The 14168-nt window shown below is 41.4% G+C and overlaps 2 protein-coding genes across 2 annotated transcripts in view; one reads left to right on the top strand and one right to left on the bottom strand.

Annotated features, from left to right (window-relative positions):
• Positions 1–10679, top strand: part of rcn3 (reticulocalbin 3, EF-hand calcium binding domain) — a 28469-nt gene extending 17790 nt beyond the window's left edge. Inside the window, exon 9 of the mRNA XM_034594545.1 lies at positions 10653–10679. Coding sequence (XP_034450436.1) covers positions 10653–10656 — 4 coding nt within the window. The 3' untranslated portion in view covers positions 10657–10679. The remainder of the gene's footprint in view (positions 1–10652) is intronic.
• On the bottom strand, positions 258–14167 carry nosip (nitric oxide synthase interacting protein). Its single transcript, XM_034594548.1, is given in 11 exon segments — positions 258–486; positions 2533–2574; positions 2576–2642; positions 2724–2794; positions 5044–5160; positions 5668–5819; positions 11234–11369; positions 12155–12236; positions 12336–12441; positions 13753–13847; positions 14016–14167. Coding segments are annotated over 10 exon segments (915 nt in total). The 5' UTR covers positions 13823–13847; positions 14016–14167; the 3' UTR covers positions 258–414.
• Position 14168: the final 1 nt, after the last annotated feature.

Raw genomic sequence — 14168 nt, 5'->3', positions numbered from 1 at the left:
ACATGTGGCTCTCTCTGAGGTTTCTACGTTTTTACCCCCCTGTAGTTTTTCCTTACTCTTGTTGAGGGTTAAAGGCAGAGGATGTCACACCTTGTTAAGCCCTGTGAGACAAATTGTGATTTGTGAAATAAGATTTTATTGATTGAGTGATTGTTTTATTGTTGTGAACATTTTCCTGCGTTGTTGTTTATGTGTGAAAGGCAAACTTCAGAACAAGAGTTTTGTCTTGTATGTAAACAGTCATTGAAGGCACAATCAAAATGTAAAAGGTATCGAACCATTTATTTAACTGTTATATTAAATGAAAAAAAAAAAATGCTTCAGGAAGAGAAAAAATATGCCAGCAAATGACATACGCCATCGGAGTGTGTGCCTTGGACACATGTTCACGCGTTCCTCAGATCCTCCATTGTCTCACACTTGCATCACTGGACGAGCCTCTTTGGCACTGAGGTCAACCCCTGAGGCAGCAAAGCCAGTTCCACCCTGACAGAACACACGACAGGCAGTCAGCAATAAATTCACATCAGAGTGCAGTAATACTGTCGAGAAATGTGGGAAACTAAAAACACTAGGATTGGGGCCTTAATATTTTAAGGTTTTGACCTATGTAAACTTGACCCACTGTCACAATAATTACTATACCGACTTATCGTACTATATATAAACATGAAGACAATAATTTAGCAGACATCAATAAATTGCCCTATGTGTCTACATGTGTGTTTGTTTACATAAGAGTTGCGAGTTATGCCGCTTCTCTCCTGTAAGTCTGGGAGCGAGGCGGAGTTTACACTCACACACATGCCAGAGGCCAGCCACACTCAGAGAAAAACAAAGTGAACCAGAGATGAGATGAAGTGATATTTTTGGGGATTTGAGCTGGATGATAAAGGAGAGCACAGTTACGTTAACAAGGCGGTATTTCACGTATAAATCAAAATCACACAGCTTCAGGCTACTAGCAGTGGTCTGTAGGCAACCCTGCCAGGATGCTTTGTTATTAGAGGAGCTATGTTCAGTAACCTCGCTGCCATACGCTGGTTAAATCAAGTACATCGTGTATCTTCAATGAGGGGGGAGGGTGCGACATGAAATTATGTCCCAAAAAGAACATTTTCTTTTAAGGTTGTTGTGAAAAAAATGACCATAATACATTGAAATGATATTAAACTAAGATATTACAATCATTATCGTTTTAAAATCCTTATTAATTAAGAAAATACTACAATTGTGGGTCTCTCTCCCAGCTTGCCGGTCATTCGTCATACAGCCCCAACACTTGTCCCTACCCCTTCATCCCAACAAGAATCGGGACAGCCTACCCCTTCACGTGAACGGGCAAAACAGAGAAGAAGGGCTAAGGGATATGGAGAAGGGGTGAAATGGGATTGGGCCTTACTCACAATAAACACCAACACTAATCAAAAGTTAATAGTGAACTGAGTACACACAAAATGACTTTTTTTCAATGTGTTTAAATGCATGCCCCATAAATTCCAGAGCGAATCAAACAAACACAAAGTAAACTTCAGTAGTGTTCAGGTCGTAATTGCTTGTGATTAGTGTTGGTGTTTATTGTGTAAAGTGTGAAGTGTAAAGTGAGTGCAGGTCAGCAGGTGTGGAGGGAGCACACCCAGACAGGAGAGTCTTTGCAGCGTTTATATGAGCTCAGCCCTTTGGAATGACATCACACCCAAATACCCGAGTTGATAGCATTCCAGTGGCACATTTGGTCGGAAGTCAAAGATGGATGCCTCCAGGAAAGCCAGTCTTGCAGTTGCCCTTTCAAGAGTTTGTTTACGTTAGCCAGCAAGCCATTGTTGGCAAAACCAGTTCATAATAACGCATCAGGCGGCATTTCACGTATACTAACACCATAGTAACACGTCCTCAGACAGTAATTGGACAGCTTGGGCTGTCCGGGGGCCTGTGTGTTTGAGTGTAAACCCTGCCTCGCTCTGAGACTCAAAGGAGATGAGCGAGTCGACAATCGACTCGATCAAATACACAGACCAGCTAAATGTTAGGCGTACCAGTGCAACAAAGGAACATTTAGTCACAATTCACAGATTTGCCGTGGCGGACCGCCACGCACAAATGTTGCCTTCGAAAACACTGGTGTTACTGTAAGTTCTGTGGGCGCCCCTGGGGTTTACCACAATAACAAGTTGGGAAAATGATAAGCACATGAATGCTCTTTCTCGTTCACTTGCTTGTTAAGTAGATGTATGTACACATGCAAGACTGAAGTTACAAACGGGTGGTTCTTGTGCGTACTATGTAATAAAATACTGGTGGCTCCTCTTGGGGTAACTCCCCTGCAACTGAAGTCAGCAGCATGGCTGCCAACGTGTCTACATGATATGAGGCAGCAGTGACAACCACTCACTGTCTGAAATCATAGAGTTGTCATGTCAATCTTATTAACTGGGAAACTAGAGTAAAATCCTGTGTAGACTGGATCAGGAGCTTGATTATAACGGAGCTGACATCCCTTGAGTGTCACGCTCAATAGAAGTAGACACATACCCTCTGAAGTGGTATGATATCTCTGTCAGACAGTTTGTCTCCCCGTCACAGGATCAATCACTGTCATCTTGATCAACTTCTCCACACACTCCTGAGTCACCACTGCACCCCTGAAAAAAGGAGAGTGTCACATACTCTTGGGGGTACTAACAGAACACTTAGCATGCGAATACAAGAGTTGGGCCACTCACGAGGGTCGCAGAACAGCGCAGGGAACACTGTTGGCGAGGACGTCTCTGGTTACTGCACATACATACCTGTCCTGAAGACACAAGAAAGGATTAGATCACATTAGCAGCACGGCAGAGGAAACGCATTACACAGAGAAAAAGGTTTGACCATAATGTCATTATATACAGTTGTGGCTGAGAAGCTGATTTGCTGCTCTGTTTTATATCACCATATCCAGAATATATCAAATTCACTGGTCAGACAAAAAAGGTCATCATACAACCGTAACCAATAATATGTTGATCACACTAAGGCAGACATGAACTCTGCAAATGTCCACAATGGGGTCCGGAGTTTGTTTTTAACATATGAAGAACGCTGTAGGAGATTCTCCGCTCAGACGCGTTTACAACAACACAGAGGGGTGGTGCAGCATGCAGGAGGCATTATGTAACGTATTAATTCCACTGCAGCAATGACATGTTACATCAATACAGGAGTCAAATCTTTCCATGTTGACATATTTGTAGGCCCGTTGTATGTGTATAACACATCTTTTTCATCTTGAGGGATTGCTATTCTTTTTTTCCATCCGTCGTGTATTAGAAACGTCATCCACAGAGAAAAAACACAGCAACTTTTGTTTGTAAATACAGCCAATCTGGGTAATTTAGATTATCCAGAGTTCAGTACATGACTAAAAGCAACTTAACAGTGTGTGCATCTCCAAAGCCTATGATGATTCTTCTTATGTGCTACGCTCCATTGTTGGTCTGAGTCTTTTTAGGACATTCTTTATTGACAGTAAGAAAAACATCAAAATACACACTTTAAGGCCATATCCACATCTGAGCCGACATGTGAAACCATTTCAGTTCAAACTGGACTCCGTCCATGAATTTTATATGTCCTGATAGATCCAATTACAAATGGACAAATCTATCTGTTCACACCTGGCAATAAAAGAGAGCGACAAAAAGCAAGAAAGAGAGATATTGTTGGGATTTTGCGAGATACAAATAAAATTGAAGTGATTCTTCCAAGTTGACACTTAAATATAATTATTTCAATTCCCAACTTTCTTCCTTTTTTGTGGCCAAATACAATCTTGTAAGGAGACAGGCCCAGACACTACGTGGTTTGAATAAAAGTAGAAATCTAAGCGTGTGGGGAAAGTGAGCCCTGAGTACTCACTGAAGATAACAAAGATAACAAAAAGACAACCCCGTTATAGTATGTGATGGACTGGTCTGCCGAACAAGTTAAGGTGTCTGAAAGAAAGCTGGCGATGACTGAAAGCTACCTTCTACACATGAAGTGGTATGAAGTGGCTGTCCTGGACCAATCTTAATGTGTTGGCCATCAGACAATGCAACTGAAATGTTTTGTGTAAGAAAGAATGTATGATGAATCCCTACACTTCTTACTTGCGATATTGTGATGCAACATCTCTAGACACTTGGGTATGTAAAGCTACAGGCTGCTACAGAAATCTAATTGGATGACCTTCAAGTGATCAGTGGCAAGCTGAATTAAATCAAATAATTGTACCTTCTCTGCTTCTTTTTAAGTCTCAAGGTAAATTACTTGATATGGGTTTAGCATGATTATCATCATCATCACTTAGTGTAAATGTTCCAAATGTAAAACAGTCGTTTTACACCATCACCCATACACACGGATTAATTCAAGTGCTTCTATTTATAGGGTTTCAAATCTCACTCTCACACTAATGACATCTATCAGGGGCAATATGAAGATAAAAAAAATAATCACAAAACATTTGAAAAAAGGAGAAAATACACAAACCTAGAATACCTGTTAAAGGATTTATTTGCTACAGTGATGTTTTAAGTGCAAGGCCCTTTCTCAGAAAACTGATAGATACAGATTCACCATCTTAAATGATCAAGGAAGATCACCCAATGACCTTTGGTTGGGGGATGAGCCGCAGCCATCCCATATGTAAAAATTGTATCTTTAACTTGTTTAATCATATTAATAACCCACTGTGGCAGGCCTGGGTACTAGGTACTAGGCGGCTCTGGCTGAGGTCCTCCAACCAGAAGGTCGGTGGTTTGATCCCAGTCTTCCCCATCTGCATGCCGAAGTGTCCTTGGGCAAGATACTGAAACCTGGATGGCCCCTAATAGAAAAAAGTGCTGCCCATAGATGCACTGTATGAATATGTGTGTGAATGGCAAACTGTACTATAAAGAGCAAGACTAAAAAAGCGCTATATAAATACAGACCATTTACATTTACCATTTTAGTAGTGAATGCTGTTAACACTGAACTTATTGTATGATGGGAAAGAACAAGGTGTTGACATAAACTGACCTGGTGGATGAGCAAGGCCACTCGGCCCAGGCTTGGGTCCACTGGGGTGAAGCGCACTGTGACAAGTTCATTCATCTTAATGGGTCGTCCTGACATGGGGCATAAGACAGCCTTACTCTGATAGACATTAGGGACATTGAGTAAGGAGATAAGATAAATTAATTAATCACTGTCTCCACATCAAATTTTGCACAACATAACTTCAGTCAAACAGTAGATGGCTCTCTTTCAGGCAAAGGCAGGTTTCCATCTTTGGATCCAGGGCCAACCTGCCTTTAACCTTTAAAACAGTTTCAACATCAATCACACAGATAAACAAAACAAACAATTAGAATACAGTGACATCAACAGCAGCCTAACCCAAAACCTCTGACCACACAGAGTGTGAAACAAGTCTAAAAAGTCCCAATAGAGGCTGCAAGGTGTTACACCTGCTGGATAATTATTTTTTCATATATGTAACATGATCCTAAGGTAATCCTAAATAAAATGTTTAATTGTCATGAGGTTACAGCAAAGGGGAGAATGTCTGAAAGCAGCTAAACTCTCTGACAGGTGACATCAACAACCTGATGCAAGCAAGACATACGGGCAGTGGTAGACATGGAAGGAGAATCCACTCACTGGTTTCTTGAGCAGAGTGGGCTTGGCCTCTGGAGTCAGAGAGGGGATCCAGAAACTGGGAAGGCTCTGGCTGGAAGTTGAAGCTGAGGAGACAGTGGAGGATTCTACTGAGCTGCCTTCTGTCCTGCCCTTTTCAATTCCTTTGTTCTGCCCTGGAGGAGAAAACAGTTAGTTTCTACTGCCTTTGATGGCATATTTTGATCATATCTACCAGTCTGACATTGCCTAAATGTAACAGTTACACAATTGTGAGTTGTATTACTGCTGTATGAATGGGTGAATGTGACTTTTTGGAAAGTGCTTTGAGTCGTTGACAAGAGAAAAAAAACACTAAATAAATGCAGTCCATTTGCACAATATGGAAGATCTCTTTGTGAAGTGCTCTTTACCGCCCTGTCACTCTCTCTCACTCACAGACACACGAATAGTCAGAGTTAAATAACAAGTCTTTGCCCAACCTGCACCACTGGCCAAGGCTTATATAAGTCCGCCTTTCAGGAATGTGCCTCTCCTTTTTCCCCTCCACACCATTCCAGGAAGAACAAAGAGATACTAATATAGCATAAAACACCTGCTTCAGTCTCTTATATAAGATGTGGTCCTCAGCTTCAACCCCAGCAACCCTCAAGTCCTTTACTTTCAGCCTCATCAGCTAATTCCCAACCAAATCCAGCATTTGCTTCCTATATGCCTCAATGTTCAGCCTTACCAATTTCAGGACCTGGCCCCTCTATACCTTTACGCCCAGCTATGTCATCTCATATCCCTTCTACTCAGCTGCCTGCAATTCAGCCTCCTTTATCTTTATGCACTTCTTTAACAATAAAATTCTAACTATTAGAAATAGTATGATGCTAATACATCATCAAGCACAGAAATCTCAGGAGCAGCCGATAATGCTACTAATTATTTAGATAGCTATTCTCTGATTACCCTTGATGAGCTGACATCAAAATCAAAATCCCTTCTCAAAAAACCCACTCTGGAACCGGAGGTTTTAGCGAACTACAGACCAATATCCGACCTCCCCTTCTTGTCTAAAATCCTCAAGAAAGTTGTAGCCAATCAGCCATTTCAAAAGTCACTAATGACCTTCTAATAGCTTCAGATCAAGGGTTTGTGTCTGTCCTTGTCCTGGTAGATCTTAGTGCTGAGCGGAGAGTTGAAAACGACAATGGAAAGCGTGATGGTTAAAATTCATTTTATTCGCTCCTCATCAAGCCTCCAACACCGCTTAGTCCGCAGGCTGCTGAGCACCATGACCTGCTTTTACACAATGACTTCAGGTGGCTGTCTAAAGGCAAAGCATTGGAGCGTTTCTGTGATCTCAGAGGAGATCACAACTTTCATCCGCAGCAGCAAGCATAAAACGGCAGAAACACACTTGAATCGCATCCTGGACGACAACTTCATGGCCGATGTCTGCTTTCTGAGCGACATATTCAAACACCTGAATGACCTAAATGTGGGACTACAAGGCAGAGACAAAACTGTAACTGAACTTTTCGCAACGGTCTTGAGCACAGGCCGAATGCTGCATTTTTCGAAGCTCCGCAAATGCATCTCATCCCGGCACAAATCACGGATGTAATGACTGATTTCATTAGGAGGTTGAAAGAGAACTTTGCTGGTTGGTTGGAGGGACTTGCTCTGCCCAGAGAGGTGATGGGTTTTGCCAGAGACCCGTTCAATGCTGCAACAGACGGGGACTTATCCGCCAGAGCAAAGTAAGGGCTCCCTTCCATCGACGAGGGGAAATTAATATTTGAACTTGTTGAATTGCAGTCATCCGTTACTATGGCACAGGAGCTTCGCACTAATGGGCTGGAGAAATTTTGGGCTGATGTCAACGCACATCAGTTCCCTAACGTTAAGAACGTAGCAATCACAGTGCTCAGTATGTTTGGATCAACAAACACATGTGAATCAAGCTTTTCAGACATGAACTCAATAAAAAGCAGCTCTCATTGCTCCCTGACTGATAGCACTCTTGCTCAAAACAAAAAATGTTACTTCTCCCACTAAGAAACTCAGCAGGGTAACTGTAGCCTACATATCACCATAATGTGGGATGTGTAACAAAGCCATGCCTAATCAGTAGTAAAATTGTATTCATGTGTGTTAGTTACTGTTATCACTTGTTATGGGTTTGTGCACTGATGACATTGATAGTTCTTTTGTATTCTGTTAAATGCACTTAGTGATGTGCCTGGGTGTATGACCAAAATATTTATTTTAATTTAAAAGAGAAACAAGTTACTGCTAATACTGTGCACTTTAGTTTGTTTATGCTCTTTGAGTTGTGCCTAGGTCAGATATGACCAAAATGTCTATTTTTTATTTCAAAAGTGGAAATAAAGTATTGCTACTACCTCACATTCAGTTCAACTCAGCTTTATATAGTTGTTATTTTATTTCTTAATGCACTTTTTGATGTGCCTGTGTCAGATGTGACCAAATTTTAAAGGGAAACAAGGAGTAAACATTACTTGTTTTTCAATACATTAATTTGTGTTGGTTTAAAATTTGTCATCAAATGCTGCTTACCGGTCACTGAAAATGTCTGGCCCAGCAAAATTCCTTGGTTTCAAAATCTGGCCCAACTGAATTTGTAATTGAATAGCCCTGCTCTATATCATCTAAACGAGGGAGTTAGAAAAAAATTCACTTAGTGATTGGGACTAAAACCGTTTTTTGAACCAGGCTGTAAACAGGTTTAATTCAAAAAAACTTGAGCTGCGTACAGTGAGACCCCAGACAGAGTCACTAAAAGAAAGAACAGTGAGCCTCAAACTTTCGGCTGCCTCATTCCCTGACAGAAAATGTTCTATTGACAGCACTTTCACTTCTGATACGATCATGTTTAATGAGCAGAGTTATCCTATCGATAAACTAATTTAAATGGTCTGCCACTGAGCTCCTTCTCGAAGGTTCAGCCACACATCCTCATTGGATCAGACAATCCATTCCTCATCAACCCGATAGAGAGTCCAATACGGTCTAAAAGGGGCACCAGCTGCAGTGAAGACAAGACTTTACAAGGTCCTACTTCTCTTGGTGAGTCATCCGATTCCATCCAATGCCTATTCACATCAAAAACCTACCCCTATACTGAACTGAGACACCATGTAGAAAAGTTGGCACAAGCAGATATCCTTCCCCACAGAGATAAAAAGTTGATCACTAGATCAAAACAAGACAAGGAGGCCATAGACCTTTTGAACGCAAAGACTATACTTTGCATATACAGATGGAACTCAACGTCATGCCACCCTTTGTTAAGAAGGAAAGATGCACCTAAACTGTATGCTCCACTTGAATCAGTAATGCCCCTTCTTTGAGGATGTGAGTGTAAACTTGAGAAAAACCCTGAATTGGCTGACATCTACAATAATGGAATCAACAAACTAAATCAGACTTCCTTGCCCCAATGAAGCAAAAGACCCCCTCCTTAAGATAAGACGCTTAGGGTTAGTTGGATTTGGCTGAATCAAAATCGGACGGATCCTGTTGGGGTTGCACTAGGGCTAAATTGCCATTGTGTCTCTGATACCTTGGGCCATAGACACAGAACTGTCCCCTACCTAACTCTAACCATGAGAAATGTATTCAAAGTATTGGCTTCACAATATGACCCCTTACATCATCCTGTTCACCACCAGAGCCAAAGTCCTGCTCCAGTAACTCTGGCGGAAAAGCAAGCAATGGGATCAGCCTATAATCCCTACATCTCTTTTCCAAGCTAGTATGATAGCAACAACTTTACATATTTTCTGTGATGCTTCAGAAAGAGCCTATGGCTCAGTGGCATACATGAAACCACAAACCAAATGGGGGAGACTGTCTTATTTGTAATGGCCAGATCACGTGTAGATGTTCCTTCTAGCCAAATGGCCTGTCTGTCCTGCTTCTGCAAAAGACACAACCACAGAGTTGAGGAAACTCCTTTTTTGTGGCCTAACAACCCATTAAGCCATTTGACCTACCCGATCCAAGGCAAACCTCAAACTGTCATTTTAATCCTGACCCCACTGCTATAGTAAAGTCCAAAGCTGAAATTGCATTAATATCTCCTGCTCAATGTGAGAGCTTCCCAGAGGAATTTCAAGCACTGAAATCTGGTAAAGATATTCTCACATGTAGTCGTCATCTCTCTCGCTCTCCTTAATTTGAAATCTTAACACTGGAAGTCATAAGAGTGGGTGACAGACTTATCTTGAACCCGATACTATATATCCAATAGTGCTTGACCCTAAACACAGCTCCTGATTAAAGATTATGATAAGCGACTCCAGCACCCAGGACCTAAGAGGGTATTTGCTGAAATACGTCATGCCTGCTGGATCTTCCGAGTCAGGCAAGCTGTTAGAAAAGTTAATAAGTAGCTCCAAAGTGCCCATCCGCCCAGGCCATAAGTGGAAGGCTCAAGCTGAGGTAGACCATGCCATCACCAATCTTCAATACTGAGAGGTGATGGGGTCAGCCCAGACCGGTTGCACCAGCTTAGGCTGGGTAACACTGCAGCAGTTCTGTAGTATCCCAGGGAGCCTAGACCCAATGGGACGCAACGGTGAACATGCTCATGAGCTGAGCAGACATTTCTAGGATGCCATAATCCAGGCACAGCTTCAGGGGGCAACTGTGTTGAAGTGTCCTTGGCCAGGACACTGAACCCTGAATTGGCCCTCATAGAAAGTAGCACTGTAAAGCACTTATACAAACAATTGTCACTAATCACACTAAAAGTCAAAATGATGTTGATATTGTAGTAAGTTAACTCTGGATTTTCAAACAGCTTGTCCTGAATTTGTCTGTGTGACCGGAGGTATGTCTGTCTCTCACACAGTGTCTCTTACTCACAACAGACATGTGTGAACATTTTAGGTCATAACCTCAAACCAAGACTTGAAACATACCACAGCAGCAGAACATCACTGTGGTATGAACCTAAAGTTGTTAATGATCCTCCAGTAAACCAAAAGAAGATGAATAAGAAGTTGAATAAGAAGAGCTTCAACATGTTTTCTCTTCAGGATTTTTGTAATCGATTATAATCGATTAAATCTTGCAAAGAATTTTCATCCATGTATTAATACTAATCCTTACATTTGTTATTATGTTAGTTTGCTGTAAATTACTGTTGAGCCTCTAAAAATGGAGGGATTATATATACCACTGTTAAACCCCTTGAATTAAAGCTGAAAGTCTACACTTCAATCAAAGCTGGATATCTTAATCTAAAATCCATTGTGGTGGTGTACAGAGGAAACAATGCCAAAACTGTGTCACTGTTCAAATACTTACGGACCCGACTGTATATGGTGACACACTGACGTGGCTCTAAAGTGGCTCATGGCCCATGGAAAAGCAAACTGGATCTTAAAAGGTTCACAAGTTGATCCAGCTCTGAACCAGCACTAGTACCAGCCCAGGAAAAAGGGGTATCTGAGGTTTCTACACTCCCCCCCGTTAATGGGATTTTTTAAAGGAGTTTTTCCTTACTTTTGCTAATGGTTAAGGGCAGAGGATATTGATGAAAAAAAATAAAATGTGGAAACACTTTTACCAGATATAAATGGGTTGATGGGTTTGGAAACGATGCTGTTCTCCCTGGTTTTAAACTTCTCCACTCTCTCCCTTTCCTCCGACTTGGACTCAAGCTGGCTGCTGCTCTTCTGTGCCCTTTTCTGCTTGTCATACAGCTAAAGAGAGGAGAAAAACAAAACTGAGTGGACAGAGAATATGCTTTCATTCTTTTTAATGTAAAAGAAGCAAAACTGAAGAGAAATAATATAAAATATATATTGTTAATAAACACACACGTATGTTTATGTCTGAATATATATATATATATATATATAGATAGATAGATAACATTTCACTCAAACGTTGACATGTTTGAGAAACATTAACAACATAAGCTTCAACACCCACATGAATCCATTTATGTTTTAGAGGCATCTTCTTTGCTCTGTATCAGCCCTTTGTTCAGACCGAAATAACTTTTATAACCTATTGATTTTACATAAAAAATGTGCTTTTCCAGAACAGTCTCTAAAGTGTGTCAATCAAACTCAGCTTTTACAAAACCATGAAGTTGGCTGTGCAGCAATTAAGGACAACTTTCTGTTGCATCAAACCTAGACCGGCTTTGGAATGACTGCTGTTCAATCATCTGGTCAATGACCACAGTGAGTAAGAGACTGAATGGGGTTGTAACAGGCTCAATGTTTGGTGTCCAGTCAGGCAGCTGTGATCACACAATTTAAACATAGATATAGCCAATGACACAGGACCAATGTTTTTATTAAGTTATGTTGTGTGGATTTTAATCTAACAATGCTCCAAATATGAAACAAAATTTCATCTGACAGCTGTCTCCTCTCCAGGTCTCACTGTTGAAGTTAGCGGACAGACCTCTCTCTTACATCAAACTGGATACACCAGTGTGGTGTTGTGTATACATAGTCAGAATTTCTGGCTTTACCTTCATTTTTTTGGCAGTTTCTGTCTTCTGGTGTAGAATGTATTCAAGAATGGCCTGTTTGTCATACAAGAATCCATCTGGACTACGGACAGCAAAAGAAAGATGACTGTTTATGTATGCCATCACACAATAAAGTTATACAATATGTTTGAGAGTGCGAGCGCTTGAGAGAGAAACATACGTCACCACAGGATCCTGACAAGGCTGAAGGGACAGGCAGCAGCAGTCAAAGTCTTTGATAGCATCTTTGCCCAATCGAATGCTCTGAGTGCCATAACCAGATGCAGCTGAACAAAAAGAAAGAAAGCCACACACAACATGCTTAAATTGTGTACTGAAGGATTATGCAGGAAATGCTCACGTGGGGGGGGGCAATGGTTCTGCCTGCAATACAACTAAGAGGAGGTCCATCAGTAATAAAACAGGTTAGTGGAATTGTCTCACACACACACACACACACACACACACACACACACACACACACACACACACACACACACACACACACACACACACACACACACACACACACACACACACACACACACACACACACACAAGGTGGGGGGGCAGTCGGCGCAGCGGGAATGATAGAGACACAGAAGAGCAGTAAATTACTGATTGCTAAAGACTGTAAAAAAAATAATTTTCTGTAAGTGGACTTAGGGGAGCTGTGTGTGGCTCCCTGGCGTCTGCCCCGGACTTGGAGGCGCTGTGACCAAGCTGTGCGTCTTCTCCCGGCTGTCTCCATAGCCAGGGACTGTTTGTTTATTTATCGCAAGACATATCGTCATCGCGATATTAAACAACGTTATCGATATCGCATGTTTTCCTAATATCGCACACCCCTAGATGATACTAATGATGGTGATGAGGGAGATATTGGATGATCTATATGGTGGTCCATATAAAACTCCAAGAACTTGTTTTAATGACCAATGAGGTTCTCTAATCTCTGAACAAAGCCTATCAAACATATCACTTTTGCTTCACTTTCACAGAGATATTTGGTGCAAACGTGAGAGTGCAGAAGTTGTTTCAGGAAAAACAGCATTCGTGACTCATAGCATCAAATTCAAGCAGTTGTAATTGATGACTTGTGTTTGTGCTGGAAGAATACCCAAAGGATTTCTGAGAAAATATTCCACACATGTGCAGCTCTCGTTACAGCAGTAACTAAAACTGTGAGAGCAGTAGTTTCTTGATTTGTGATTCAAAGCAATGGATTTGTGCACCTGTGATGAAGAAGTTTGCAATGCCTAAAGCATTTGTCTTTGTGACAACAAATGTTGAGATACACATGTGTGACGTGTGATTCCATTGTTACTTGTGCTCAGTTGTTTTACAATAAAAAAATACCTTCATATTTTCCCACTAATATAGCTCAGACTTTAGATGTCTGCAGCATTACTGCTAAATGCTTTCAGAATTCACAATGCATTTCTTCAGGTTGACTGTACCTCTGGGATTATATTGCTGAAGCTGTGCACGCTTTTTGTATTCCTGTGTGTAAAGTTTGTCACTGCGTTTGAAAAAAACCTAACCCAACACCATGGGACTAAATTGGGAAAACTCATCTAGCTCCCTGTGGTACTCACCTGTGTCCTTCTTTTTCTCGTGGTACGTGTAAACAGCTCCTGCCGTGCAATTCTTTCCATGGCGGGTCATTGCACCTTCGATTTTTCTGGACGATCTGTGGAAAACATGGCAGCCTTTTAATGTTGCTGTGAGTTAGTCATGCTAAGGCGCTAAATTTAGCTTCTAAACTAAACACCCTGATGAATTCAGCTAACGAGAACAGACAATGTCAGAAAAGAGCTAATGTACTATCTGCAGTGCCAATTACACGGTAAAACGTTACCTGTGCGAAAAATGATCTCAACCCACTATCACGAGCGGTGTATGTGTGAGCCACGCATGCGCGACAGTAAACGCTTTACGGCACGTAAAATGCGCAGCCGCACTACAGATTCTTCTTCTTCGTCTTCTTCTTCTTCTTCTTCGTCTTCGTCAA

This window comes from Hippoglossus hippoglossus, chromosome 8 (genome assembly GCF_009819705.1).
Source record: "Hippoglossus hippoglossus isolate fHipHip1 chromosome 8, fHipHip1.pri, whole genome shotgun sequence".
NCBI lineage: Eukaryota > Metazoa > Chordata > Actinopteri > Pleuronectiformes > Pleuronectidae > Hippoglossus > Hippoglossus hippoglossus.
Note: the sequence above shows the minus strand (reverse complement) of the source record. Positions and strands in the feature narration are given on the sequence as shown.